Source organism: Mustela erminea, chromosome 6, assembly GCF_009829155.1.
Source record: "Mustela erminea isolate mMusErm1 chromosome 6, mMusErm1.Pri, whole genome shotgun sequence".
NCBI classification, from domain to species: Eukaryota; Metazoa; Chordata; class Mammalia; order Carnivora; family Mustelidae; genus Mustela; species Mustela erminea.
Window position 1 is genome coordinate 58,343,800 of NC_045619.1, and position 13,821 is coordinate 58,357,620.

The 13,821-nt window shown below is 39.3% G+C and overlaps 1 protein-coding gene across 3 annotated transcripts in view; it reads left to right on the plus strand.

The window, feature by feature from the left end:
- The window catches only part of PTPRO (protein tyrosine phosphatase receptor type O), a 243,609-nt gene that overhangs the window by 204,194 nt on the left and 25,594 nt on the right, over positions 1–13,821 (plus strand). For 2 of the 3 annotated variants that reach the window (XM_032347425.1, XM_032347427.1), the window contains 3 exons: positions 1,814–1,897; positions 7,999–8,034; positions 13,059–13,140. In XM_032347425.1, the coding sequence (XP_032203316.1) occupies positions 1,814–1,897; positions 7,999–8,034; positions 13,059–13,140 (202 nt within the window). The remainder of the gene's footprint in view (positions 1–1,813; positions 1,898–7,998; positions 8,035–13,058; positions 13,141–13,821) is intronic. The other variant, XM_032347426.1, reaches the window with a different exon arrangement.

Below are 13,821 nucleotides of genomic sequence, written 5' to 3' on the forward strand. Positions count from 1 at the left end.
ATGCTTGAATGTTAAGGACCTACAAGGAGGAGGTATCTGGAGAATTTAGAAAGCATTATCAGGAGACTAAATTGCTTGATATTATACCTTAACACTGATATGTGAGAATTAACAATCCTATCCGCTGTGCACTGCAATGGGTACCCAACAAAACTGTTAATGAAGTCACCATTTAATATAAAGCCAGCACTGCTTACATGATCAGGTTGGTTTCTTTTGCAAGCCACCATGCAAAGCACATTAATTTAAATGGATACATTTCATGTTAATCCTTGGTAAATGGTCTTTTTTTTTTTTTCTTGTTTTCCTAATCCTCCAAAATGGTGATCTTCAAGAAATAGATAGGTGAGACTAGAAACTTTACAGAATCCATGAAGAAGGGAGGGCTTTAATTGGAATATAACTTCTGCTTCCCTGAATGAACATCTAGCAGTGGAAAGTCTACTTGAAATAGGATTCTTTTTAATAAGACAATATGTTGTACTATTTTTAAATTTTAGCCTGAATGGAATTTTGCTATTTAACTACAACTAATCCAACTGTGAAGAAGGAAAACTCATAACCCCTCAATGGTGAAAAGTTAGTAAACAGTTCTTTTTAGGTTTCTTCAAATATATTAACAGTCTTGCTAAGATTAAGAAACTTAATTCAATGATCCTTGTCTGGCTTGCCCTTTAAAAAGGCCCAGTCACAAGGCAGGGAAGAACAGCACATCTAGAAATTGACCCAATCATACCTGGGACTCAGGGCAGCTGTCTGTGTATTGACTAACTGCACACTCAGTCCCAATTGATAGAATATGGGACACCAGTTATGGGAGAGCTAAGGCAAAAGAGAATTCACTTCAGGACCTTTCTAGAAAATCTACAAAACTCTCCCCCTGCTCTTGGCAAAGACAGTTTTGCCAGCACCAGCCTGTTCTGGCTGACAGAATAGATTTCTCAGTGGAAACTTGTAGTGACTAAAGTGACAAAGTGACAGCATTTCTCCTCCTACTTCCCAGTGTAGCTATAGACTCAGACATAGGCTATTTTAAAATCGACATTAATGAATGCTCTATTTTGCACACGGTTTAAATACCTGAAATTTCATTCACACCCCACTTTTTAGACCAGTAGACTGAATTAGAAACAAAGTATGACGAAATACTCTTGCTCTCACTCAGCTCAATATTAGTCATATTACGGACCAGGCAGGTTCATGAACTACTTGTCTTGAATCAATGATACCTGAGCATCCTCCCATAGCTCTGTTTTAAGGGTTATTTTTCAGCGATGGTGAATTGACTTAAACTAAAAGTAATATAGAAAGTCACACCTGAGAGTGCAGCTTTATAAGAATGCGCCCCAGAAGCTTGAGGTCTTTCCCAGAAAATTGACCTTTGGTAGATTTTTCTTCACACAAGCCACTGTTAGTGATCAAATGATGCTATAATGGTTCCTTAAAATAGGTTCAAGCATGGCAGAGATAATAATATCCAAGAATAAGACTGGAGATAATTAATGAGGCATTTAAGAGCCTCATTAAACTGAATGTAAAATGTAATCACTTAATAGCAGACTAATCGACACAAAATAAGTTGAAAGGAATATATCTGATTACCGTATGGATGTGTGTGAATAAAACTGGTGCTGGCAATATGAGAGCACGTAAACCCTCACGTTTCGGATGGAATAATATTTGATTGTAATTAAGATGCTTGTCATTTTAATTGATCCCGGTAGGTGATTTACTGATATCTGTTCACAGTTTATGTTACTAACTCTTGCCACTTTTTCATCTTTACATCTGTTATATCTATTAATGCTCACAGGCGTAGGAGTATATTTGCTTTCTTAACCCTGCTACCCTCATGTCTTTGGACTGATTATCTTTTGGCATTTTATATTAATCCTTGGTAAGTGATTTTTTTTTTTTTTTACTGTTTACGTAACACAAAGTCTATAAAGTTAGCTCTCCAGAAGTAAAACCGAAAGGAAAAATTCTCTTTAATTATGTGATGTGTTTGGGCTGCATTTAAAATTATTAATCATGTGTTGAAATGGATTAAGAGTTTCTGGTACCAACATGCTAACTAACTATAATGTTTTTCCAATTAAAATTTTCTCCTTGGGATATTCTTGGCAAGCTTTTCTTCCATTTATTACAAGTCATTTGTTTCTTCATTCGGTCAATGCATTGGCTTCTCATCTTTGTAAATGATGCTTTCCATTTTCCTTACCATCTCCATCCATTAGAGAGCCTCGTATTTCCAAAACGGAAGAAATGCATTTAGGTAGAGAAGTGCAGAATACTGTTTGTTTGCGGTGTAAGTGTTTTCATAGTAATGCTAACTCAATGAATATTGAGCAACTGAGTGCAAAGCTTCATTATTTAAGTATCTTATTTAATTGTCCCCACAACTCTGCACAGCCCCATCCTAGACACATTGAAATAGAGGCTTAAGGAGATTATCTTAACATCATACCACTATATAGAGAATCTAGGTTCCAATCCCCAGAGTCTGCAAAATCTATTCTTTTCTCCATAAAAAGCAGCTTCTTTAAATTCTCCTTTTCTTAACTTTTAAATCATTTTAGTAATCAAATCTCAAATAGTATTCTTTTCAGTTTGCATAAAATCTAATAACAATAATTTCGAAATCTCGGACTAACATACCTAGAAGGACTGTTTCCTTTACTGAGCCACAGGAGAAAAGGTAGTAGTTTCCTGACCAAAAACAAAAATCATTGTCCTGAAGTATCCAACATGTTTAGGTACTAAATTATGTACAGACAGATCTAGATATACGGGCAAGTCCAGAAGGACTTGCGAAAAAAGCAATAAAAATAGCTCATGAGGGGCTCCTGGGTGTCTCAGTGAGTTAAAGCCTCTGCCTTTGGCTCAGGTCATGATCTCGGGTTCCGGGATGGAGTCCCACATCGGGCTCTCAGCTCAGCAGGTAGTCTGCTTCCTCCTCTTTCTCTCTGCCTGCCTCTCTGTCTACTTGTGATCTCTGTCTGTCAAATAAATAAAATCTTTTAAAAAAAAAATAGCTCATGAACTGGAAAAATGGCGCCTGAGTGGGGAGAGCAGGGGGAGAGTGAATGAAAAGCAATCTACAGAGTTATTTATTCCAAAAGGCAGTTGATCAAATGTTCCTCAGCTCCTCCAAGGACAGAACAAACACAGCCAGCAAGGTTAGGATTTCAAGTTGCAATGGAAGAAATACCAAAAAGGACTTCCTCACAAAAGAGATTAATACCAGCATGGGAGTGGGGGGCTTGTTTTGTTTTAAAAAAAATTTTTTTTTTTTTTTTTGGAGAACAGAGGAAAAGTGTTGAAACATGGTAGACACTGATGTGCTAAGTAATGGAATCAGAAGAATGTCCTAGATAATGAGGATTCATTCACTGTTACTCCAAGTTGGTTTTAATAACAGTTTTAAGTATAGGGTTTTACAATAGCCAACACGGTATTTTAAGTATTTGATATCAGATAGTATTCAGGTACGAGTAGTGCCAAAATTCCATTCTGACCTTCAAAATATGCATCACTTTTCACTCAACACCTATTAATCGTTCTCAAGTATTCTACCTATCATCAGAATACTTGTACCCAATACCCTTAAAGTACCCTCCATGATAACGGTTCAAACACAAGCAAGAAAGATGCATATGCTCTTGTATTAATTTTTCTGCTTAATTCTCTGACTTTCCCACAGTATAGTTTCTACCCTTATATCAGGCCTGTGCTTTTTTTGCATATCTTTCTTAATAGGTCCCCCTGATGCACACATCTTCAAATTCCAACAACCCCTTCACGGTCTATTTATAGTACTGGTCAACTGGCATGAGACCCAACTTAGCGGGGGGAGCCCTTCAGTAGTTGTGTTTGTTTGGTTTTTGCTTAGAGTCTTTTTGTTTTTGTTTGTTTGTTTAAAAAAAAAACCCTTCAGTCGTTTTTAGAAGAATGGTCTTGAGACTGTAAATGGTTATCTCCAGGTGTGAAGAGAAGGCAAAACATGGAGCCCCAGGCTTTCTGTCACTTGCAGTAAGGCAGACACATAGAAACCAATGAGAATACACTAAACATCAACTCTGTTTTCAGCCCAAGGCTTGTGCTAGGTCAGATATAACAAAAGGAAAACACACGATCCTGGTGGTTGTTTTTTTTCAGGTACAGCTAGCTTAGCACTCCCAAAGCTACCCGGGGTCCCTACTGTTGGCGACTTTTCTCTTCTTCTAGTAACACGTGGATGTTTCCCCCTGCTTTCATTTCCTAGATAGTCATTTTTAAACCTCCTCCAGATGCGTCTACTTCATATTTCACCTCGTCTGTTAACAACCACTCAAAACAGAGCCACCCACCCACCTCCTTCCTCACACACAGCCTGATTTCTTCTCTAAACTGCCGACTTTGTGGGAATAGATGTTCCCGTTAATTTTTTTAAATCCTCCTGATGAGTGGTCCGTGTGGATATCAGGAGACGCTTTCTCTCTCATCGTGTTGCTCGAATCTTCTCCCAGGGTAATAGCAAAACCGGAGCCGGTCACCAGTGCCCAAGGTGGCTTAGTCTTAAGATGGTGTTCTGCCAGGATTTCTGGCTACCCTCATCTCATTTTGGGTTTCCTGATCAGAGAAAACCATTTCTTTTGGACCAGCTCTATCTGGATTCATTGTTACTACTTTTTTTATTAACGCCATAGTCACCTCCTGCTCTGCTGAAGTATCCATCTGCCTGCTCGAAACCTGCCACAGTTGTCATTTTAACCATGAAACAACATTTAGTTTAAACTGCTCAGCTTCCTTGTGGTTATTGCATATTTTATTCAGAGAATGATATAACTCTAAACGCCTTTTTAAGAGTTGGGGATGATATCCAGTTAGCTCATGGAAAAGTAAGTAGCACTTGAGAAGTTGGGGACAGTTAGAGTATTGTGGGTTGTTTCAGGGTGGTTTTGTTGGTTTGTTTTTAGTCATTGTAAATCCCAGGCTTCTTCCATTGCCTCTTTTCATATTCCCCTTCGCAATGAATTCCTGTCTGTCCGGCTTTCCAAGATCTCATAACCATGAAGGACTTACGCATCTTAACTTCTTGCAGTCATTAAGATTTTGAACCTTCCCTAACTGATAAAACTAAAAGAGAAAATTAACAGATGTGCATGACTGTGTATGCCTATATGCTATTTGTCTATGCGTGTTATCAATGACTCAAATAATCTTTTGCAATGACAAGATGACACCCTAAACATCACCTCAAATGTTCACGATAACAGGCACACACACTAGCTCTTTCCATAAAGTCCTGATGTCCAAATGGCTGGCAAAAACTTCATTTACATGTTTAAAAGTGAATCATCCCCTAATTTAAGTCTTAGAATTAGCACAACAATTGAAAAGGTAGGAGAATTCCATCTGCATGGTTGTGGAGTTTCATAATTCAGTCCTGTCCTTGTCCCACAGCCTAAGGCTATGAGAATTTGGAATCTTTGGGAATTCTGCAAAACCTAAGCAGAACATAAAGGTTGTACACAAATCATGAAGACATACACTTAGACATACACTTTTGGCATTAAGTTATTGAAAACATGTGGTAGAATTTTACATTCTATGTAAAATTCAATCAATGAATGAGTTTGAAAGAAAAAAAGTGACTGTCTTCCAGGAATCGGGTTTCTACACAGCTGTTGAATAGTAGCAGCTCAATATTTCAGCACTGAATTTATTCGGTGTCACTCTCCCACATCATTTGTTTCTTCCCAGTTTCCCTCTAAGTCTGTTTAGATAGGAAAAGTTGGTTTGGGATTTGTTTTTTCCTTTCCCACTCTCAATCACCAAACATCTTAGAAGCCTCCTGACTTCACCAAACCGTTAGTTATCTCAGCAAACATTCCTCTGTCATAAAGCACCAAAGTCTTTAGCTCCCATGATACAAAGTGAACGTGGGATTCCTAAAGTTAACCACATTGCCCTCACAAGAGCTGAGTAGAAATTATTCAAAAGCTGTTCATTTAGGTTCCCAAATGCCTAGATGATACAACTCTGTCCAACATCACAGTGGTGTTTTGAGGGGATGAGGGAGAGCCAAAATAAAAAATGGAATGTCTGTTCCCTCTACATCCCAAACATGAAAGACAGAAGATGAGGAAGAACAAATAGCTATGGAATGGATTGTTGTCACTCAGAAGTAGGAAGAAATAAAAACGGCCTTACAACCAGGAAATGAGAACCAGAAACACCACTTGCCTAAATGGGTATTTCCCCTAAATTCCCTGCCCTTTGTAACTTCCTATCCATCTGCCAGTTCCACTTCCCGAGTCTAGTATCAAACTCCTCGTTGAATCATTAAGTAAAATTGTGGGGGCAACACAGCAAAGGTGTTTTGTTTCAACCCAATTCACGAAACACTTATTGAGCACCACAGTGTGTCCTATTACCTATGCTCAGCTCTTGTAGGGGGGCGGGAGTAGGGGGAAGGACTGTGTAGCAAGGAGCACAGAAGCAACTGACAGACCCTGGGAGAGACAGTCGGTGAACAACACGCTACAAGGGCACAGAGGAAGCAGTGTTCCCTTGTGCTACAGACTTTCTAGAAATGAAGGTACTCAGATATTCACAATTCTAATTTTTATTTTTTTCTAAAGATTTTGTTTATTTATTTAGAGAGAATGAGCATGAGCAGGGGGAGGGGGAGATGGAGATAGAGATTCTCAAGCAGACTGAGCTGAGCAGGGAGCCCGACTCGGGGCTTAATCTTGCAAGCCTGAGATCATGACCTGAGCTGAAATCAAGAGTCAGGTTCCTTAACCAACTGAGCCACCTAACCACCCCCAGAATTTTTAATATAATAAATGTTCTGGCACATGAGAGTCTTCAGATCACACTGGTTATTTACTACAGATGGCTTATTTTCTGCAAGTTTGAGTGCTTCTATCAATACTTAAAGACCTTGGGAAACTATTTGTAAAAATTGTTACTCATAATCATATCAATATTTGTCATTTATATAAAACAATAAAAGTACAGTAATGGAGTGTTTCAGCAGAGACCATATTCGCATTCATTAACTTAGGTCAGTTATCTCTTATTGGTTGAAAACGATTAACCTAACTACCCCCAATAATGTAATTAACCGAAGCATGCATTGACATTGCAGTCACATTGTAAGCTCATGTTTGAGCTTACAGAATAACAATGAATTAAGAAGTAGTAAGTAATAGGTACAATTCTTCAGATAGCTTAAAAAAATAGCTCAAAGTTGAGTAAGAACAATGCCATAATAGAATTCTATGATACTTGCCAGGGCACCTGGGTGGAGCTGTCTGTCAAGCATCCAACTCTGGGTTTCCACTCAGGTCATGATCTCAGGGTCATGAGATCGAGCTCCGCCATCAGGCTCTGTGCTCAATGCAGAATCTGCTTGAGATTTTATCTGCCTCTCCCTCTGCCCCTCCTGCTTGTGCACACATACACTCTCTCTCAAATAAATAAATAAATCTTAAAAATTAAAAAAAAAAGATACATGCCAACATGGAGAGCACAAAGTCACATTCCCAGGGAAGATACTGAAAAGGTTCTTTGAGTCTTTGACAACAAACATGTCCACCTTCCCAGACATGTAGGTCTCCCTTTTATTCCCCAATTCTTTCCTTCTCACTTATAGATCTTAGAGTTTTCAGGCAACATATATTTCTGTTTATTTATAAAATACTTCAGCCACTTAACCCCTAGTAGCAAGAGATTTTATTTCTAGAATTTAGTATTTGGCAAACCCAAAATATAAAGTACAAGTACGTTCCTGTAATCTAATAGACTGTTTAAGAAGTGAATCTAAAATTAGTATCATTATCTTCTCATTTAAGGAAAAGTAATTAAACAAACTGGAGGTATGTTTAATAAAAATTAAATAAAATTGAGGTGTCTGATGTACTTATTTAAAGCTCTTGAAGTTTCATCATTATGTCAATCAATTCTTTTGCCCAAATAAAGCTGTCTTTTTTTTTTTTTAATTCTCAGGAGTAAAAATGGTTTAAAGAAGAGGAAACTGACTAAGTAAGTTGGTTTTTTATTATTGAGATATAACTGACCTAGAACAGTGTGTAAGTTTCGGGTGTGCCATGTGTTGATTTAATACACTGATATAAGGCAGTATGAGTCCCACTGTAGCATTCAGCCAACACCTCCATCCTGTCACATAATTACTGTTTCTTTTTGTGGTAAAAACGTTGAAGATTAGTCTTAGAAACTTTGAAGTATATAATATGGTAAGTTTTTCTTACTGTTTCTTGTAAAAAACATTTTTAAAAGTTCTTCCCAGTGATCTTCACTTAGCAAATCAAAATGATTGCTTGTCTTCCAATAGGAGGGATGCTTAAGAAAGAGGCAAATGTAGGGGCCCCTGGCTGGCTCAGTTGGAGAAGCCTGCAACTCTTGATCTCAGGGTCATGAGTTCAAGCCCCACATTGCGTATAGAGATTACTTAAAGAAAGAAAACATTAAAAAGAAGCAAGTGTATATTTCAACAGCTAAACCATTATGTGTGGGGGTGTTTACATGTATAGGTGGCAGAGGCCACTAAGAAAGTGTATCACAGAAAACAAGTCAGGAATAAGGAAAATTGTCATCATATGAAAACTGAGAAAGAATGCACTATTGGGAATTATAAAAGTCTTGTTGGAGGAGGTCTGCTATTCTAAATTGAGAAAACCTCTAATAGCTCGCTAAATCAAAGTTGTACAAAAACCTTTGCCATTTTATACTTGAAATGCTGTGCTTAGTGTGGGGAAAGGCTTTTACTCTATTTGATATTATAATCAGTACTTTGAGAAATGCTGTCTCAGGAAGTCTTTGTAATAAATAGAAAAGAATAATTATTGTAGCTAGCCTTGGTTTCACTTATCTACTGAACTGCTAAGTCATAAGAATTAAGATTCTGGAGCAAAAAATTACCCATCAGTTGATTTCAAAGGTCTAATTAGATTGTCACCTCCAGGCCATTAGTTAAAACTCTGCAAATAAAGAGTGGAACATTTCCATACCTAGAGTTTATCCTTGATATTTACCTAGGATAAAATATTGATGAATTAATAGGAAGCAATTAGGGATTCCAGTCAAATCTGTGGTATTCATGGCAAAAATTAACAAGGCAGGAAACAACAAATGTCGGCAAGTATGTGGAGAAAGGGAAACTCTCATACTGTTGGTGGGACGGTAAGCTGATACAGCCACTTTTGTAAACAGTATGGAGTTTCCTCAAAAAGTTAAAAATAGAGCTACCCTATGACCCAGCAAATGCATTAGGGGGTATTTACCCCAAAGATACAGATGTAGTGAAAAAATAACATGCACCCCAATGTTCATAGCAGCAATGTCCACAATAGGCAAACTGTAGAAGGAGCCAAGATGACCTTCAACACATGAATGGATAAAGAAGATGTGGTCCATATATACATTAGAATATTTCTCAGCTGTCAGAAAGGATGAATAGTCACCATTGGCATCAACATGACTGGAACTGGAGGGGATTGTGCTGAGTGAAATAAGTCAAGCAGAGAAAGACAATTACCATATGGTTTCACTCATATGTGGAACATAAGGACTATCATGGAGGACATTCAGGGAACGAAGGGAAAACTGAAGTGGAGGGAATCAGAGGGGGAGAAGAGACTATGGACTCTGGAAAACAATCTGAGGATTTCAGAGGGGAGGAGGTGAAGGGACAGATAGGGTAGCTGGGTGATGGGTATTAAGGAGGGCATGTGTTATAACCAACACTGGGTATTATATGTAAATAATGAATCCCTCGAACACCTGCATCAAAAACCAATGATGTACCATATGGTGACTAACTAAACATTAAAAAACTGTTTTTTAAATTAAAAAAAAATCTGTGGCAGGGGTGCCTGGGTGGCTCAGTGGGTTAAGCCTCTGCCTTTGGCTCAGGTCAAGATCTCATGGTCCTGGGATCGAGCCCCACATCAGGCTCTCTGCTCGCTGAGAAGCCTGCTTCCTCCTCTCTCTCTGTCTGCCCCTCTGCCTACTTGTGATCCCTCTCTCTCTGTCAAATTAAAAAAAAAAAAAATCTGTGGCATTCACGCTAGTGGAGTACATTAAAAAAAAAGTTGATGCAAAATATTTCTATTTAGCCTTGAGTGATATACAGATTTTTTTCAGGTACAGATAACAGAATAATTTTTTCCTAAACCCATTTCAAATCAGTGTGTGTTCCATTGGCATATATCAACTGATGCAGGAGAGACAACATCAACCAAAATAGAAGAGAGCTAGTGTCACCTGAAAAGAATGATTTGACAGGAACAGAAAGACTTTGTTGTCCAAAATTTTTGGTTGGGTTGTTAAGTGAAGTGGGGAGGCATGTTAGAAGACAGGGTCTCTGGACCAAAATGGGAGACACTGTCAGGCTTGCTCCTCCCAAGACCTGGCAGGGAGGAGGAGAAGCAAGACATGGACAAAAGTCTGGGTAAAGTACAGTTGTGGTTGACCCTGCCCACAAGCCACATCACGTCACATGACGTCATGTCAAATCAGCTTCCTCCTTCCTTTTTCTCATTTTCTTTCTGGTCCTCCCTCCTTCTCTAAAAGCCTGTTCTAAAAACCTGTCTAAAAGAGGGGAGCCCCCGGGCACCTGGGTGGCTCAGTGGGTTAAGCATCTGCCTTCGGTTCAGGTCATGGTCTCTGGGTGTTGGGATCAAGCCCCGGCATCAGGCTCTCTGCTCAGCAGGAAGCCTGCTTCCCCCTGCCTCTCTGCCTGCTTGTGATTTCTGTCTCTGTCAAATAAATAAATAAAATCTTTAAAAAATAATAAAATAAAAGGGGGAGCCCCTGCCCCACATTTTTATTTGTTTTCTCGTTACCCTTTCTCTTTCCCTCCCAGAGCCATCCCTACCCCACCATGTCCCTGTGGCTCCCTTTTCCAGTTTCTACCTATTCTCACTTTACCAGTCCTCTGTTCTACCTTCTCTTCTCCCTTTTCTCCCTAAATCTTTATCCTCCTGATCTCTCCTCCCTCCTAGCTTCTTTTGCTCCTCTTTACCATACTTCCCACTTCCCCTCTCCCTGATGTTCATTCTATTGTTTCCTGGCCCTTTCTCTGTCTCTCTTTTCCTTTTGCTTTTTCCTACCCATAAATATTTTCTCAGATTGCCTTCCCTATTTGTGCTTCCATTCTCCTGGTAACAGGATGAAAGCTAGAATCGTTAAACCCAACCTTAAGGTCAATGCACTGCTCAAAGACAACAGCCAGAGAGGGCAGGTCTAAGGGAATTCATTCTAGGACTGGAGCTCCACCTTTAGTCATTCTCTTAGAAGGTGGCAAATTTGACGGGGGTATGTCTTTTAACCAGAGACATTCTCCTGCAGAGCTGGTCAACATTCCACTGCTGAGGGGCCATGTGATCTTGAACTACTCACTTTACTCACTTAGCTTTGGCTGTCCCATTTGAAGCATGGGGCTGATGTTGCTTCAGGGATCAGTTGTCTTCAGTTGTCTACTTCAGGGATCAACCGAGCAATAAAACATATGTGAATATGTATGCTCTGGGGTGTGTTTTATGGAAACAAGTCATTAATGCTATTATGTGAAACAGTTAACACTCAAGTGTAATCTGGGATGTGTAATGCCCTTTAAAATCTACTAAAATCTTGGGCACCTGGGTGGCTTAGTGGGTTAAAGCCTCTGCCTTCAGCTCAGGTCATGATCCCAGGGTCCTGGGATCGAACTTTGCATGGGCTCCCTGCTCAGCAGAGGGAGTCTGCTTCCTCCTCTCTCTCTCTGCCTGCTTCTCTGCCTACTTGTGTTCTCTGTCAAATAAATAAATAAAAATCTCTAAAATCTACTAAAATCTTAACATAATCTGTCATATTGGTTAATCAACAACTTTAAACAAACAGCTATTCATAATACTATGCATTTGCTAATAGGACATAAGGCCACAGGTAGAGGATACAGTGGAGAAATTTGCAGTAAGACTAAGGGAAAGGTCTCTGTGTGGATTCTGCCAAAGTGGAAAGGCTTGGACTAGTTGCCAGAGCTCAGCATCATGTGAAGCTTAGTGAGCAGGTTGGTGTAGGTAATCCAGGAAAGATAAGCAGCTACGGAAAACTGTAGGAAATAAAATATAATTCTTATTCACAAAAAGAAGAAGGAAAGAGGTAAGAACTTTGGCTGGAGATATAGACACATAAGCTCAGATGCATTACTTGATTGTACCTTTGAGCCTTTTTGATAGTTTTATAGACACACAAGCCTCTAAACATGGCTCTCAAAGAATGAGGCTCTAGAAGCTTTCTGGATATGTGCTTCATTGCGTTGACCCTGCTCTGCCCTGAGAAGACAGTGTAGCTAGCAGTACAGTGCCTATACTTGTAAAGCTGTTTAAACTTCTAAGGTTCTTTAATATACTGTGTTGGAAGGTAAGTATGACCATAGTATTTTATAGAGGAGAACTTTCAATCTCACAAGATTCAATTTTCCATGATCACACAATAAGTAAAATAAAACCATATCTCAAACAGTTCTCCAAACTCTAATCCTTTGTGATTTCCCATCAATCCGAATTTTCTAGAAACAACATATATACATGTATGTATGTAAGCATGCATATATATATAATTTTTTAAAGTTTTTTTTATTTATTTGTCAGAGAGAGAAAGAACACAGCAGGGGGAGTGGCCGGCAGAGCAGGCAGAGGGAGAAGCAGGTTCCCTGCTGAGCAAGGAAGAACTTGATCCCAGGGCTCCGAGATCATGGCCTGAGCCGAAGACAGACATTGAACCGACTGATCCACCCAAGCATCCCATATATATAATATTTTATTGCTGGAATTAGAGCCGATTGAAAATCTAGAGCTCTTTCCCCTCTCAAGGGAGTAAAATATATATAAGGCCCTCTTTTTAATCACAACATACTAGGAACTGATTACTTTAACAACAAAAGAGCAAGTAAAAATGTTTTTTTCTCCAAGAAAATCATTCATGTTTGAAAAGTATGACATTAAACAGTATAGATAGCTGCCAACCAGATTTTTTAAACATATATTTCTTTGTGTTTGGTAAAGCCCAGTTCAACTGGATGACTTTGACGCCTACATCAAGGATATGGCCAAAGACTCTGACTATAAATTTTCTCTTCAGTTTGAGGTGAGTAGATCAAGTATGTCCTACCTTCTGTGGTAGATGAGGCATGGGTCTTGGCATTTTGGCACTGGTGTCATTTCCCAGCTCGCTGGGCTTGCAATATGATTCATCATGGGCAGCATGGTGGTGTCTCATTGGCTGGTGCAGAGTGAGGATGTGCACCCTTTGCACGTCAGGCTAGGGTGACACCACTGAGGAAAAGAGAGAACAAATGTGGGTAGTGGGGTGAACAAACAACCAATCAGTCAATCTGCCAAGTCCCTCATCAGCTGGGGATATCTTAGGTCTGCAAGAAGCAGCAGGAGTCCTTGTGTGGATATCCTAAGAAGGAATATAAGGATGAGAAGAACTTCACCCATGATCAAATACAAAACCCCCTAATACTACCCACCTGTGTGATCAGAAATTCCACACAGAGCCCAGCTCAGTCACCTGTTGCACGCAAGTATGCAAGAAGTTGTAGATGTCACACCAAATGCTGTATCTCAAAGAATAGAACTTTGGTGTGAACTGGACATCTATGGCAAGGATGGGATTTCAGAAAGAAAGGAAACTTTCTATAAGGACACATTCACTAAACTCAGGGAAAAAAATACAGGTCTGGATGATTCTGATAATGGTGATGAAAATTGTGATGGATGTACACTTTCAAATTCATTGAAGCCTCCAGCTCTCTTCCCTACA